The sequence below is a fragment of the Heliconius melpomene genome, chromosome 15 (assembly GCF_056956725.1).
Source record: "Heliconius melpomene rosina isolate 202511_hmr_F chromosome 15, ASM5695672v1, whole genome shotgun sequence".
Taxonomy (NCBI): Eukaryota; Metazoa; Arthropoda; class Insecta; order Lepidoptera; family Nymphalidae; genus Heliconius; species Heliconius melpomene.
The window spans coordinates 10015578-10033509 of NC_140403.1; the positions used below are offsets into that span (position 1 = coordinate 10015578).

General features: G+C 31.5%; 1 protein-coding gene across 1 annotated transcript in view; it reads right to left on the minus strand.

Moving 5' to 3' along the window:
* The window catches only part of LOC146531669 (uncharacterized), a 74790-nt gene extending 57593 nt beyond the window's left edge, over positions 1 to 17197 (minus strand). The window contains exon 1 of the mRNA XM_085198726.1: positions 17059 to 17197. Coding sequence (XP_085054852.1) covers positions 17059 to 17089 — 31 coding nt within the window. The 5' untranslated portion in view covers positions 17090 to 17197. The remainder of the gene's footprint in view (positions 1 to 17058) is intronic.
* Between the last annotated feature and the right edge of the window lie 735 nt (positions 17198 to 17932).

Sequence of the window (17932 nt, forward strand, 5' to 3'; positions counted from 1 at the left end):
AAAATTGAGATAGATCTCTTATTTTGAGAGTGGAGTACTTTCATTTATATGTAAATTTCGTTGTATATGAGGCCGTTAATGTGACACGGGTTCAATGTCTCCAGAATTTGGTGGAAAGTGAGGAATGGAAGTATCTTAATAGAAACGGTGTATCTTAACACTAGGTTCCCAGGTTCTCTCTGCTTACCCTGATATTGGTTGTGGACAGCGTGAAGGATAAAAAAAATTATATTAGTTGACTGAGCTACAGGACACAGTGGGAGAGTGACTAGTCGTATATGTAATGTGTTTTATCTTTTATAGTATTGAAATTATTTTTACGGCGTTGAGTTTCACCTTTCAGATCAATACACTATATCTTGAAATTCAAGTGGAAACTTAGAAAAGAGTGTCTTAACACTAAGTTCCCCCTGCTTATAGTATTATAGCTTAATAATGCTTAAGTTGGTTGGTTTATATGACATTTGATTTAAAATTATCTTATATTCCAACAAAGTAATAATTCGTAAAAAGGAATTATGATAATTACTTTAATTCTTTTACCATATACTTGTAGCAGATTTCAATTTAAATTTTCAATTTTTCATTTCAATTTGTTTATAGAAACAAATCTTTACCGACCGTACATTTACAGTTGTTTATCGCTTGATTGTTTATTAATAGTTTTAAAACATATTAATAAAGACAAGAAAATAAAACACTTTTAAAAACAAAAAACTATATATATCGTAATTTAAAAAAAAATATTTCAAAACCAAAATACTTCATAACATAGTTGGGCTTAAGTAACCCGAAGAAAATTGTATATCGTGAATAACTGAAATATTTTGCTGAAAGGTAAAAATATCTCAGATTTTCTTAAGAGTTTTCTGAAGGAGCAATTTATAAGGTGCTACTGTAGACAGAGTTGGTGTCTTACAAAGGACATTACAAGTACGACTTTCATGTTTGGAAGACTAATGTCTTTCTTCGAGTAAGGCGAAAAATATAAATCCTACATATTCTATCGTATATCGTCATATCTATACATATGTGGATTATATAAGTTAACTAGCCATCCGTGCGCGGCTTCACCCGCTTGAACTACTCAATTAGATATTTACTAATTTGAATTACTTTCGTGTTCTAATAAAATAATCATTTGAGGCCGTTGGTGGTTGGTTGTGGTTTCGATCGCTCTGGCACCAAGGCAAAACCTCGGTGTTGAATTCCGCTACTCAACACGCGATGCCTCCAAAACCTTGGCGGAAAGTGGGGAACGGAGTGTCTTAACACTAGATTCCCTCTGCTTATCCCACTGTATGCGGAATATAGCATGAAATTGACAATATCCATGTAGTAACAACAAAGTAAATTTAATAAAACAATTGTTATTTTTGAAGCAATTTGTTCGAACAATATACTTTATATTGATATAAAGATTGATTGATCAACATGACGTGGACAGTATTGTGGAATGATGTATGAAAAATGATATGACCTTAAAATACAAACAAATACAGACATATTATATTCACTCGAAAGAGAAATAAAAATCAAATATCTTTCTAGAGAGTAGAGTAGAGTCCTGCAAACCTACACTCAACGCACAATAGATGGAATATAGAAATTGGATTAACAAAAACACCTGGCTGCCGTGGCGCAGTAGTGGACAGCATTTCACTGTAAGGGCGATGGTTGTAAGTTCAATGTCCAGTCAAGGAATGACGATATTTTAGCTTTATGCTTTATATTATATGTGAAAAATACCTGTAGCTATTTTGTTTTAATAAAATAATAAAATCAATTTTTAGAATTGATTTTAAAAAGTTGAAATTCAAAACATAATATATCACCACGTTCCCCATAAAAATGACAAAATCTCAGGCAATCTCTTAGACGCCTTGTAACATTACTTCCAAGTTACAAAGTCACATTTATTATAACAGCAATAAAAAAAGTATTCGAACATGTCATAAAACTGAAGGGAGTCGACCCAAGCCTGAGTAATGACGAAGGTATGACATTACCTAAGGGCTTGTATAGGGTTAGTCTATTTTCTTGCTTAAAGAAAACTATTCGGGCCCGAGGGTCATATTTATTTTAGTTAAATTTAGACCTTAATCATATTCACAAAGTTTATGTATAACCAATATTTTATTCCGTTAGTGAGTGAGTTACAAGAACTCTATATATTCCATAGTACAGCACAAATTGCTTTACGTTCAAAAGGCAAAGTTTGCGGGCATATTAAATAAACATTTTAATTTGGTACGTATTCCAGTTTGAGTTATGTTGTACTTTGTCTCTAATATTTGATTACGTTTAATTTTAGATACGACTGTACTGAATATATTTTGACATACAAACTTTACTACTATATGTTATATAAGCTTCCACTTATACTAGACTAGGCAGAGGGAACCTGGAAACCTAGTGTTGACTTATTTTACCATTTAGACACTTCCGTTCCCAACTTTCTATTGAATTCTTAAGGCATTACTTGTTGAGTGACGGAACTTAACGCCGTGATTTGGCCCATTACCAAAACGAGAGAATGAAAATATTAAATATTTTATTTTCCCGAGTCTCACTTCATGTCAAACCCTAGTGGGTTACGAAAGCCTAAAAATCGTAAAGCTGCTTTTTGTTTGTACAAATTGCGCTCGAAATTTTAAAACAAAATTCTGAAACCATGAAAGCTATTGTTCTATTACAAACTGCTGAAAGATAAAGTACCGACAAATTACTTTATTATCCCCTTTACCTTCAGAAGTAAGTTGCGTGACGTAACTCTATATTGGGCAGAGTTACAACATTTTTAATTTAATTTTGTTGACTAAAAAATGAAAAACCAGTTCTATGGGCACAATTTTTAATTTTATTATAATGAAATGATTTTTTGAAGCCTAGGGGTTCGGTATGTGATGCATCTATCCATTCGTTGTTGCTTATAATTAAATAGAATATTTTTACTTGTAATTTATCTGTATAATTTAAATTAAAAAAAAAAATATGGAATTAGCGAGTTTAAATAAATGTATTCAATACAACCATTATAATACAAAACCAAACTCTATAATTAGTTTGCAACTAGTATAGACAAAGTTATCTGGCCTGATTACAAGCAGGCAGGCTAGGCAGAAAATAGAGATCTTCTGTACACATAATGAAAGTATATTACCCCAATAAAACTCATAACTTTCTTACTAAATAAACGTCTGGAAAAATTGGTCGCTGTACAGCCTGTAAGCAACTGAGACCTACATGCCTAATGGCGTGTCTAACGTGACGGTACTGGAACAAAATAAACTAGCAGAACAAAATAAAAATATTTGGTTGTAGAGACTTTTCTTTATAAATGACTCTCTTTGGGTTTAGTGGTTAGCTTATTTTTACAGTGTTTGATTATAAACGTAATGATTATAAGTTCGGTTTCCGCTTGAACAATAAATTATTTTCATTTCTTTGCTCTGGTTAAGACAGTTTCGAATTCATGTGGAAATCGGAGAATGGAGTGTCTTAGCTTCTTTATCTGCGTATCTTGTTACATGCGGTATATAATGTGAAACTTTTTTCATTAGAGAAATTTAATCTAGCGACTCTGAGATCTGTTTTACACGCGATCTAAGATCTGTTTTACAATATATTAGATTGTTACAACTAAAAAAGAGGAACTTGGTTTCTTGAGTGAAGTAAAAACTAGCAACAATTGTAAATATATTTTAAATAAAAAAAAATAATAATTACTCAAAATTGGAAAGAAACGAATCCAAAACTATCATTTACAAACCACAATGAAGCCTGCATTCATCACTTAATTAATTAGTATGAAAATATTGATGAATCTACCTCGTTAAAATGATTCATTTATATTATGAATTATAAATAAATTCAAGTACCGTGCTTCAAAGGTACTACATAATTTAACTAAATATATTACATACAATTTTTCACTTCAAAGCTAATTGTGTATGCACGAGTATATTTGTTGAATTATATACTGAATGCTGCAAGGTAGAGACGAATTCTGAATATTTTATATTTAATGCGCAATCATGTTGTAATCAATAATTTGAACTGTTATTGTCAATTTATTTTCAATTGAGTAAAAAACTCTGATAGACGAAGGACGGTGTTGAGATCCGCCATTTAAGATGTAATGTCTTGAAATATTGGCGAAAGAATAATTTACATTTTTTCGACCTGATATGACAAAGTAAAACTTGATTTTGTCAACTATAAACTCAACGGAGCATTTTATAATTCTTATAAAGAATATGGATCGAACCCACAACCCTAACTACAGTAAGAATACTTTAGGCTCTACAGTTTTATATTGTTAAAATATCTAAGTGCAGTAAGGCAAACAGGTCATTCAATCAATAAGGATTAGGTGTAGACTTTACACCTACTGGTACATACTCGTGTGTACATACGTTCGCGTACTCAAGTTGCCAATCAAAGTTAATTGGAACCGTATATATTTGTGTGTACGTAAGCAAATACTAGGATAGGCTTGGTGTTAATATAGTAACTGTTTTGATGTCATCATGGCGTGCAGTAGATGTTTTATACAAAGAATGTGAGTTTGATTCCTTCTATAATGATTACCTAATATGATAATTAATTTTTAGTTTTAGTATCGCGATGGACACCGTTATTAGCAGTAGGCAGAGGGAACCTAATAATAGACACTTCTTTCTAAACTGCCGATTTTTTGAGGTTTTGGCTTGGTACGTGTGAGAATCGAATTCACAACTGTCGCGTTATAGTTAAATTCTTGTGCCCCTACGCTACGACACCTCGAAACTTAATAATTAATGACCTAGTATAATGATTTCTAGATTTGTTTATGTGTAATGTGTTGTAGATATCCTCTACATTATAGACAATGTTTTTAAATTGCGCCGAACAAATTATTATTATTTTTTATTATAATAAGTTCAGTGTTAATTTTAAGCACACAATTTTTTTTATTATATCTTCTGCTTTTTCTTTCTTTTTCTTCTTTTTTTTGCAATATGCGGGATACAGCAGGAAGCTGGAAAAAAATATCCTTAAAAAACTAGCTACCTAGCAACAAACTTTTTTACTGTTTCATCTGTTTTAAACTAAAATCCGTAAAAATATATCCCGTCTTAACGCTTACAGAAGTGACAAAAGAGCTGCCTTGTTGTTCACTAAAGAACTAGGATTTCGAGAAACAAGATTGCAATCTAGCACAGAAATCCAGCGAGTATTTGCAACGTAATGCCAGATAACTGATTTGTTCATTTGTAAAGGTAAGTTCTTCATATTTTAAAAGTATTAAGTATAGGAAAAGTAAATGAAAAATTAAATAGTATTAACTAAATGAATTAAAAACATAGTTCGCTGTTGCGGAATGAGACAGTTTCTGACTGTGAAGGTTTGCTGTGGATTCTTTGGCCACTCGCGAGAATGATTATATTTAAATTATTTTCCAATATAATCCTTTACATTGACATTGAGCTCCACCATTTAACACGGCCTAGGATATATCGTAACACTATATTCCCTCTGTCTACCCTGTTACATGTTGAAAAAATGAGAACCTGATAAGAAAAACATATTTCGTCAAAATTATAAAGGTTCTATATTCAAGACTCAATAATGATTTGCCGTACATAATTGTGGACGGAGTTAAGTTTCGTCACCAGTGCCACATAATGCCTCAAATTCAGACCAAGAACGGAGAAGACTGTCTTGACACTCTATTCTCTTTGCTTACCCTACTATATACGTGATAAAGTATAGAACTGAAAAAAAAAACCACTTCTTGTTACTTAAAGTTGCCTAGACGTTGTCATTTTACTTCCAAGGTATGCTATATTCTTAAAAGCCTTTTGCACATAAACATTCTTTCATGATTTATTAAATCTAGCTATACGGGCGTTTCCCAGGACCTCGTTGTGAGCGTCACTGTTTAACTATTTATATAAACTGTGTTCTTTAATTATTTAAAAATCTTAAAAATATACTTTTTAGTTATATTATTTTGTAAATATGATTTTTAGCATGATGGCTGTGAGTTTCAATATGTCGGAATTTTAATTAAAGAAACACAATAGTTACAAGTTGCAATTTCTTTTAAAATATATTAGAAATATATATATTTTTAGTCTAGTCTAAAAATAATATTTCAGGCAACCTGGGAACCTAATATTAAGAAACTTCGTTCCTAATAAGATAATTCCCACTTTCCGCCTAGTTTTGTAGGCATAGCGTGTTGAGTGACAAAACTCAACGCCGCATTTTGCCTTTACCTTTCCTCATTTCCTCGAGTGGGAATGAACCCACTACCTGATGCGTTTACAGTTACAGGCTTGTGCCCCTACTGACCTGAAAAATAAACCATAGAAATAAAAGAGAGTCGTATAAAAAATTGTCTTCTTCGCTTAGTTTTTACTTAATTATTAAGTTGAGAATGTTTTCAAAAATACACAGTACAAACTTTGAGCACGCATTCCAAGTTAAAATTTCCTTCCTCCGTAACAACTCTGACAACTTAGTTTCAAATTCACCCATACTTGTAGTAACAGCGTTGAAATTAAGTCATAGAGTTGCGTAGATAGAGTTAGAGGTTTTTTATTATTTATTTTACTTTAGTTTTTTATAATATTCACGTGTCCCGCATAAAACAAGGTATGCCCTCGATGCCTAGTGTTAAGACCCCGCCCATCACTTCCACCGAAGTTTCGAGATATTGTGAGTTGAGTAGCGGAACTCAACGTCACGTCTTGTCCCATGGATATGTCCATGGGTTGTCTACGACCCACGGACATATCCATAACTGAGTTGTCCATATACTGACATATCCATAATTGGGTTGACATATCCGTAACTGGGTTGTCCATTACTGAGCTTACCCAAATTTTATCTAATCAGTTCTGATTTATAAGAACTTTTTAAAAATGCAGAAAAATAGAACTCAACGCCGCATTTTGTCATTAGAAAAAAAACTGTTATTTTTATCTACGTAATTTTAGCTATGTTATTACCTACGAATCTGAATTTGAACCACTTGTAATAATTATATCCTCATAAATCTTGGCAGTTATATGTAGCCTAGGTGACACATAATCATGCTATAAACAAGTTGCAGTAATGATGGAGCCAGGACCTGAATATTGAAACTCTTCAGAGGTTACTAGAAAGCCATTCAAGTTTAGGCTCATATAATTTGTAGCTCCGAGAACATTCTATAGCACTTGGCGTAGAAAAACGTGTTTTTTAGTTTTTTAAATTATAACTGATACATGTTTATTATCATGCAACCATCGCGTTTACTGTCAGTCGCTATCTTACTGAGCAGTAACGGCTCCTTTACTATAGTAAATCATCATCATCATCATCATCATCAACAGCCATCTTTTGTCCACTGCTGGACATAGGCCTTCCCCAATTCTCGCCACGACATTCCATCCCCAGCTTTTCGGACCCATCCGCTTCCCGCCAACCTCTTTACGAGTATGTCGTCGGCCCATCTGGCCCATTTCTGTAGTAAATATAATATAAAATGTATAAGACTTGGCGCAATTTAGTAATATACCAATGTCACAGGTTTCTTTAGTAAGTTCTTATTTTTAAAGGAAACACCAATTTATTTCAACGACGCGCCTCGTGATGTTACACGACGAAGTATGTTTTCTAAAGATACTAAAAGAAACTATTGGTATTATGTTCCGGGAAAATATTATTTGAAATTTGTTCCATATAAATATATTTTACTTTGGCTATAATAAATATATAGTCGTGGTATATGTTTATTATAAGTTAAACAAAAATATTTTTCAGGATCAATATTAAATATTTTACTGACGGAGGGTGTAGACAATGGATTCCGCCACTTACCATGTCTCGTACCTCGAAATTGGACACGAGAAAACGGAGAGATTTAAAACAAGTTTCTCTTTGCCTATATACATTGTTTTCCTTATATTAACCAGGGCTTAATACGAGAGATAATGATTACAAAGCTAAAAAAAGAAAATTTTAATGATTGATTTAAATTAATAGAAAAAATACAAGCCATTGCTTTCTTCTATACAGATGCCATGAACTACCATATTTAAACATTAAAATTATATTTAACTAAAGTTCACTAACTCTAATATTTAAAAACTTTACTAAACTCTAAAACTGTTCACTCTGTGCACTTTGATTAAAATACAGGTAGAGTCAATACTCTATATTATTACTTTACTTTTTATATTAAATTTTATGAAGTTGAAAGGATTATTGATATTTTCTGTTATAAACTTTATTTGATTAGTGGTAAGGTTTTTTCAAATCAGTAACAAATATTATAAAATCCAATTTAATAAAATGATAACAAAATCAATATAAATAATTCCAAGATTATATTTTACACATTCTGCATAACTTTTTTTTTTGGCTTTTTTTTTTGGAAAAAAATAGCTAACTGGAAAAAAAGAAGCGCGTAGCGAGATAGATAAAGATCAAAGTATCAGTACAATCAGACGGCGGAACTCTGTCTCATTAGAGAGGAGAAATACTTTTAAAATTCTATACAGGCCTATTTTCCTCCAGGGTGGGCTTAAAGAATCTAGTTAAACATGCTCTGTTCCCCATTTTCCGTTTAATTTTTAAGATATTGCCGTTTGACTGACAGAAGAAGTAATTCAAATATTAATCATTCTTGAAGAAAAGATTTAAATAATTATTAATTGAATTACATGTCCATTTGTATCGCCACATTTACTACGTTTGACTTAGAATTCAACCTCACCTTTCCACGAATAAAGAACTTTCTTTACAAAATCTTATTTGAGAATATTTAATATATTCCAGTGACAGAATTTCTGCCGGAACCAAGAAATCTTTTATCCAAAATCTTTTCAATTTCTTTTGAAAGTCCAGCTCTATTTAAGTTTACCTGAGCTTTTAGTGGAATTACGCTTTGACGTTACATTTCATTATTGAAAGTAGTTATTTATTATTAGATACAGATATTGATAATTTAATAGCTATTATTTTCTAAAATAATAGTAATAAATTCTGGTCTACTCTAGTTGAGGCAAAGCGGGAGGCATAAGCTAGTAATTTAAGGCTCAACGTGAATAAAATCAGTAACAGGTTAAATATTTTCCTAATTAACAAATAAGTTTGTGTAAAAATATATCTGATAAGTAATGTATAAGATTAAGACATGTTAAAAATCGTTTAACTTAAGCCTATTTTTTAGCCATAATTAAGCCTATTTTTTTTTTGAAACGAGTAAATATTTTAAGTTTTTAAAATGTAAAAGTATTAAATTAAATTTAAAAAAAAATTTAAAAAACCTAATGTAGAATTTGAATTTAAAACCATCCTACATAAATAATCGCATTGCACATTCTGTCTATCCTATAATAGAGGCCATTTCTAAAAGCTTTCCAAATAAAAACTTAACCCACGATTTCCATTTTCACACTTGAAAAATTCTTATGAAAAATTCATATTACAACTTCTTTGATCATCAAACACTATTAAAATGGAACTTCAACTGTGAAAGCGGGCGCAGGGCTCTCAAGAAAGTCACCTTTTGTAATCCTTTAGTAAGTCTAGAATAGACTAGGTCATTAAAAAAACCATTGAATCACTAGTAATATGAAGTTAAGTAGGCTGTAGTAGTGTGAGTTTAATTTCTACTAACAGAAATTAATTATTTTCATTCTTATTAGTAAGCAGAAAGCGGGATGTTAAATTACGCAAGTCAACATACAATATCTCCAAAAGTTTCTAAGAGACTTAACTACTAAGCCATATGTTACTCGTATTCTAAAAATATTTGTGAGAAATATATACATATTATTTTCATAAGATTATAATTTACACGTCACGGCTAACCTGACAAGTTTGTCTCAAAAAAGAAACGTCATTTGTAATTCTAATGACTTTCTCAAGGGTCAAGTATCTTATTACAATCTTTTTGTAAAACCAAATATGATAATTTGGTCGCTGTTCGTCCGTTTACATAAAGGTAAGCTAATGATGCCTCGGAGAAACACGAAAATTATATTTATTTTATGAATATTTTTTAAAAAATGATACAAGTAACTTTTTATTTTTATTACGCTTCAGATTTTAGCGTAGTAAAGCAGCAAAAGGACAAAAGATCAATACATTTTTTTTTCTTCTTTTTACAAGAGCGCAATAAATGCAATTTTTTTCATCAATATTTTCTTAAAAATAGCGTCCGTAAAACGACTTTACAGACAACCAGTTATTTGTTGTAACAAAACGAAATTTCAATTTTACATAATAGGCTTTTACTATTTTCATTCCTATTATGTAAAAATCAGGCAATTTAACTATAATTGCGTTTATATCTGAACAATGAACACCTTGGAAAGCGCTATTGACTTTTCATCTTTTGTGTATGCTTGCCTTTGCAAAGATACAATGTGGAACTATAAGCTATATAAGCTTTGATTATACGCTTAATACAATCTTAGTTACATAGTAGATCAATAGCATTCTGTAAGGCCTGTGAGGGCAGTCGTGCCGCATGCGGCTTTAAACGGTGGTGGGCCTAATGCCTGCCCACTTTCCCTCAAATTTTCTTATGTCGCTTTTAATTTAGTATCTAATGTAATCTAAATCTAGGTTAGTCAGAGAGAACGGAGCGCCAGACGCTACGGTTTTATTTTTCTTAAAAAAGGTGTCTATGCAAACAAGACCAAAAAATCGTTAATATTAAATTAATTGAATTATTAAATGTAGTGATTTGTCACTCTGTTCATTTTTATTTCATAAAAAATAATAAGTGAACGGAGTTCTGCTACTCAATAGGTTGAAAAATGAGGCCTTAAAGATAAATATTGATAAAGATAGATTTTTAATAGTAGCCAGGTGTGATATAATGTTATAAAAAAATAATTCACGCTGTATCCCACACATAGAAAGGTTCTCAAAGGAAGGGAACATTCAAAGAAAGTCAGTAACAGAAGTTTCTTAATTGGAACTGAATATCTTAATACTAGGTTCCCAGATTCCCTCTGCCTACAATATTATATAATTTCGTGTATTTGCTACCATCGCTTATGCTCAATCGACGATGTATTTGCTTCAAGAATTTAATTAGTCGACAATGTGTATTACAAGAATGTCTCTAATGAACTGTCAAAAGCTTATTTTGATCTCTAAAATACTGATTATACTCTTGGCACGCTCGAAACACCACAAATGAAACACTGAACTGTTTTTTATACTGCCTGTATTATATAAGGTGATATTTTGGTGAAGTACCTTTAGTTTACTTAGAAATGTACTCTTCGTAGTATTCTTCATTACTGAAGGTGTCCATTCTTGTAGGCCCTGGTGGAGAAGCTAACAAACTACTCCCCATTTTGTCTTCAGCTTGCTTTTTAGTATCATTATCACGAATAATGATGCTATAGTCTAGTCCAGTAATCTATATGACGGCGTGAGTCCATCGGCTAGGTGAGCGGATTCTCAATCACTATAAATATTCTATATTTACTTTAGAAAATAAAAGAGTAGAAAATAGTAGTGATAAGTCATTTCGCTCTTTTTTTTCAATTTTTCTGGAAACCATCCAAGTCATGAGTGTTGAATAACACACAATTATTTAATATTTTTTAAAATAATTAAATATCTTTAAATATCTACAACTGTGACAAAAAGTTATATTTTCTTATAACTGTACAATTTTATAGTTCATTACTAGGTCTAACTTAAATACCTAAAAGGTATTTCCTTTTAAAACGTAAAATCTTATATTTTACTGAACAGGCACTTAGACAGTGTCCAAAGTTTAATCATAAAAGTCTCCGCACTCTGAGATAAGACGGCCTGGGTTTGTGATACCGAAGTTCTCATTTTAACGAGTTATTTCTAAGTTTACATTAAAAAAAAAGTAATAATTATTTGGAAGAGGAGGGTAAAACACTAAATTTCCTATATGATATATGCGGGATAACCATATAAAGTAAAAAAAAAATATTCGACATCTTAAGGGTGTAATATAGATAGCTATATGATAGTTCAAAATTTCAATTTTAACATACATTAAGTTGCTTCTTATTGGATTATTTTATTTTCCACTCCAGCAACCCAAAGTGTAGCCCTATCACTAAGCCTCCGCTGCGTCTGTCATCAGCTCTAGTTGGAAATTAAAATTTTCACTGATTATGTATTTCTGTTGCCGCTATAACAGCAAATACTAGAAAAGAATTAAACAAATACTCCTATACAAGAAACGTGATTTTTTGCTGATTTTTATAGATAATTGTACGGAACCCTTCGTGCAGGAGACCTTTCCATTCGCACCTTTGTAAGTTAGTCCTGGATATTCTAAAAGTTCAATACAAAAAACACATTTTACACATCCATAAATATATATAGAAACAGATACCGATCTATAAACGATAATAATTAAATACATATAAATTACCACTTCGAATTCATCGGATATTGGATCTTTAATATTAAATAAGTTCATAACTTGCAAATTAACGCCGACCTTTGATTAAAATCAAATTTCATAGAGCTGGTAGTGACTGTGTTGGCGCGTTGGCTTGTGACACTTGCCATTTATGTTATTCAATAGTGATTACAGATTAGGTTTGATGTCAGAATAATATATTTGAGGCCATAGCTCTAACGTTTGATTATATAGATTCGGTGGTTGTGAGTTTTATTCTCACTCGGAGTACTAAATTATGTTAAAAAAAACTCAGAAGTTGTTTCAAGTGTTTGCTTGCGGTATAAAAAAGTGTGTGTGAAGATATTTTTTTTCTTTTACTATTTATATTATGCATAGTTTCATATAGTTTTCAGTTTATTCGTGGTAGATATACTTTTAAAGTTATAGTTGCTTAAAATATTTTTTAATTGTAACTTTTTAAATTGTATTGAATTCTTTTGTAAAATCAATTCGAAAATTCAACTATACCTGAAAGTTGTTGTAAAAGGTGATTTCGGCACATTCAAAGGTTCAGTACAATAGGATTTTAATTTTTTATTTATTATTTTTCTTTTCATTAAGCTTTTGTCTAATGCAGAATTTTCAAATGAAATATATTTACTTCCTCTATAAAGAAAGTAATGAATCGCCACCAACTGGTGAAGCAATCTATTACACAGCTTTATATAGCCAAGCCTGTATATAATTTACATGGAAGATAAAGGTTATTGGGATCCCTAGTTAGAGAACCGGCCACCCTTATAATTCCCTCGCGCTAACTTCCCAACTCGAAAATAAACTCTTGGTTATAGTGTTATGAACTCGATAATGTACTTATAACTAACTACCTTCTAACTTGCGGCTTTGCCGGTGTGGTCTTTACCACTTGACCCACCCCTAGTGCCAGAAGATATGTCAAATTAATTAACATTTTTTTTTACACAGCAGGGTAGCAGAGGGAACCTAGTGTTAAGACACTCCATGCCGTGATTTGCCTCGACACCAGAGTAAAAAAAATGAAAATATTAAATATTTCATTTCTCCGAGTGGGAATCAAACGCATAATCGCATTTACAATAACAACTGATAAAAAGCGCAAATATATGAGGCCATCGTGGAGCAGTAGCATAGTATCTGATTCTACTGCGACGGTTGAAGATTTAGATCCTTATTGGGGTAATTCATTATTTTGCCTTCTCACTCTCATAGAGAGTCAAAGTGAGATGCGCCACTCAACACGCAATATCTTGAAAGTCGGCCGGAACGTGGGGAACGGAATGTCTTATCACAGAGAAAGTGTAAGTGAAACTACCAACAAAAATAATAAAAAAAATCTAGCTCATTTCAGCAAATCACGGGTACTATAAATAGCTATTTTTTATATAAACATAAGACAACTCAATATAATCCACAAAATAATGACTAAGATTTAGTACTTAGACGGTTTTATCTAGACAAAGTGTTAAAGATGCAATTTATCTCGAGTTCAAACCGCAACGTCTCAAATGATATATGGCGGGCGTGGCTGTGTGAATATTGTAACAGAAATCTAATAACTATAGTATAGAATATAATATATTTATATAACTGGTCATTTAGTAAAGTTTTTACATTAACTAGCCTTCAGTGGACTAGGCACAGTGTTGGGTTCCGTCACTCACGCAATGTCGGAAATATTGGGCGGAATGCGGTGGGATACGGAGATTTTTTTTATGTAGTGAAACTAAGAAATGTGTTTTACGCCGGCATAACGTATTCCTTTTGTAATTTGAAAGTAAAATATACTTTATTGAATAAAAAAAAAACCAGAGCGAAGCAATGAAAATATTAAGAAATAATTCATTCCCGCGAGTAGGATCGAACCCACAACCGTCACGTTACAGTCACAACCTTGTGCCTCTGCGTCACGGCGGCCTTACTTAAAGTTAAATGTATGTATTTCATAGATTACTATAATAACACTATTTTTCGATAGACTAAACTCACATTGAAATGAAACGTATATTTTCTGACACATTAAACGTATTTAGGTGAAGGTAAAAGGTCATTTCTAATAGTATTTTTATAATAATAGTGTGGAGGAAGTAGAACTACCTATAGCGTCTTCCGGTTAAACTGACAATACCGATTTTTAACCGACTTCTGTAAAAAATGAGGTTTTCGATCCAAATGTTCCTTTTTTATTTATTATTTAATGCTTGTTTCTTACTGATTATTGGAACGAAGTTCCTTACGGCAGGCTTGGAAGGGATAGCGATTTCGCTGCGTGACCGAACTGAAAAAAATGTGATAGTAAAACCGTAAGAAAAATGCGTGGAATAAAACCGTTAAATGAGACGTGCGCAGGCGCGACAGTCGCATACACAGACGAGTAGTGTATAATATCTTTCTCTTTCTCCCTCTTTCTTTTTTTAGTTGATAATTTGAAATACGATGTTTTTTTTATTTTAAGTAATTTATTATTTCTTAAAATACTGAATTTCCTAAATACTTTCTTGTACTTAAATAAAAACTAATCACCAAAATTTAATAGAAAAATCAAGAAAACCTACATAAAATTGAGCATGACTTTTTTTGCAATTTGTTATTTTTTATTTGAAAGCTAGTGCTTCATATACCTATCCACATATATACATACATATATACATATATGTATATAAACAGGATTTATCAAGACGTAGCGTTGGTAGCGCCGTAATTTGTCTTGCGGAGGGCCGGAGCCCGGTCTGGTACTAATGAGTTAGGCTTAACCACACCACGTAAATGCCTTACGCATTTGAAGAAACAATTCTGTGAAATGTGAAAATTGAATGTTATTTAGAGGTAGAGATTTTGTATTTGTGATTGTAAGATAATGGAGTTGACAAAATTAATTGAATTTAGACGTACATAGTACTTATACATGTAGGAGGAATTAATAATTTTCATTTCCTCGCTGTAATAACAAGACGTGCGGCGTTAAGTTCCGTTATTCAACATAAAATGTTTTGAAAATAGGCGGTGCTAGAATCAGACTGTTTCATAATAGGTATCTTCTGCCTACATTGAATATAGGAGAATAGCAAGAAGAATGTAATCATATTCACAATACACTACCAAATCGACTCTTCCCTCACATTAGAGTTAAAAACTCTATCTCACAAAATGTAAACCAAAAGGATCGTTTAAACACACATTACATTAAACATTTTATAAACGAAAACATAAAGGGCCAAAAATTTTATACAAATATTATTTTATAATTTCACAGTATATTTCAAACAGCGCGGTAACCGGAAGGGAAAATTGTACCCTAAAAAAGTACGATACGATACCGTGAAACCAAGATATTTTTTTAATGAACGTATTTTTAACAGAATATAAAATACTAGAAGACTAGAACTAAGAGATACTAGTTCTTAGGGTTTCAGTGCAGCAAGACAGCGTTTGGCAAGGCATCGAACCCACACAGATCACAATGGCCTCTCTTCCCATAGGTCAAATATATTCGTGTTAAAAATTCTCATTTGTGAAATTATTCGAAAACACACTTATACCTCCTAAACTTAGTTGCAATTAAATTTGCATTTACATTAAAATTGTAGTGAAAAACGTTATAATTATAGTGTTTGATATTATTAAAAATAAAAACTTATTTAAAGACGAAGCCAGGCAATTTCGCTTGTTTAGTAAGCTCGTTAACTAAAAGTTACACTATTTGTACGTATTTCCCTGAAGTGTACCTAGAAGTGCATTACAGAGCGATTCATATTCATTATATCTATGAGCACACATAAAACGACGAATCGTATGCTGTTATGCGCAATTGCAATGAATATTATCATTATAGACAATATTGCGAATTCTAAAATCACGGATTTTAAATAGAAAAGGTATTATGTATGAACAATTTCACTTATTAATTTTCAATTTTCTTAACTTACAAGTAATTAAAGAAAAATCTACAATTTAATTTTTTTTAGGTTTATAGATTAGGCTTTAAAAGTTTAGAAGTCGGTAATTTTTTTAATTATTTTATTTTTATTTTTTACTTTTAATTTAAAATTTTCATTTGTTGTTGTTAGAAACAAGAAAGACTATTTTGAGAATAGGTATTATAATCATCAGCCTGTTCTTGTCGACTGCTGTATGTAGGCTTCAACATACTCAAACAGATTTTTTTGCGGCCAGTCATGATGCAGGGGTACAAGCGTGAGACTACACACATGTCATCATCATCAGCTCGATAATATCACCACATTATGACTACACAGAAGAAGAAGTCAGAAAAATGTATATATTTAATTTCAAGAATAACTTTTGAAAGCATTCCACATGAAATCATTTTATAAAAATTATTAATTGATATTAATATACTAAGCCCATACTAAAATAATATATTTATATTAAAACTTACTGTAAAATATTTTTTATTCTAACCAAATCAATTAAACAATGTAAAACATCATCACGGGCCTACGCAAATTATATTTGTAAAAATTAAAAAAGTACAACATTTTTAATTAATTTAGTTATTTAATCACAATTGCATTACAAACAACTGAAATAACGAGCTTAAAATAACTTATAACCACAAGTTTCACCTATAAAATAACTTTGAGCCGCAAGGTAAATATTACACTTACCTATAAACATGCATAGTACAATCACAATCATGATTAAAATCACTATATATCCATTATTCACATTATCACAACACTGTCACTTATATTTCGTTAGTGTTATTTTACTGAAACGACGTACACTCTCTACGAGAGCTCAAAACGTACTGGCTCTGATAACAAGTAGTTAGGGTGAGTTTACATCAAAATTTTCACGTTTTATCCATTTTTTCAATAAAAATCCATAATATTAATATATTTTGGATAAGTTTAGTGATTTTTTTGTTATTATAAACAAAGTTATTATATTTATGTCCGCCACTCAACATGCAATGCCAAAGTTGGTAATGGAAGTGTCTTAATGGGAATGGTCTGTCGCACGGTTCCTCTGTCTACACTGTTATGTGTGGGATACAGTGTAAAGCTAAAAAACTTTCAATAGAAAAAAAAAATGGATCTAAAAATAAATGGATCTCTTCTGATACTAAGTGACTGACAGACAACGCACAGACGGCACTAGGCGAAGTAGAAAGCTAAAATTTTGTATAAATTTTCTTAAGGAGAGTAAAGGAGCACTTAAAACGGATATCACAAAATTAGTACGGGAACGGAAAAAAAGGAATTTTACGTTTAACACTCCAGCAGGTTCCCTCGGCCCAGCTCGCTGGATACAGTATAAGCTATAGTTATATTATTTTTTGTGGACTTGGTTTTTTGTGGACGGCAGGTGTTTTGAAAAAAAATATTGAAAAAATTGGATACGATTCGTAACCGTTAAGTATAAAAATATATTTTTATAAACCAATTCACAAATATTTTGTATATCCGTTTATGGTTCAATAAAAATCGTAATTGAAACATCTAAAACTACCCTTAAGCCGTATAGTTATTATGAAAA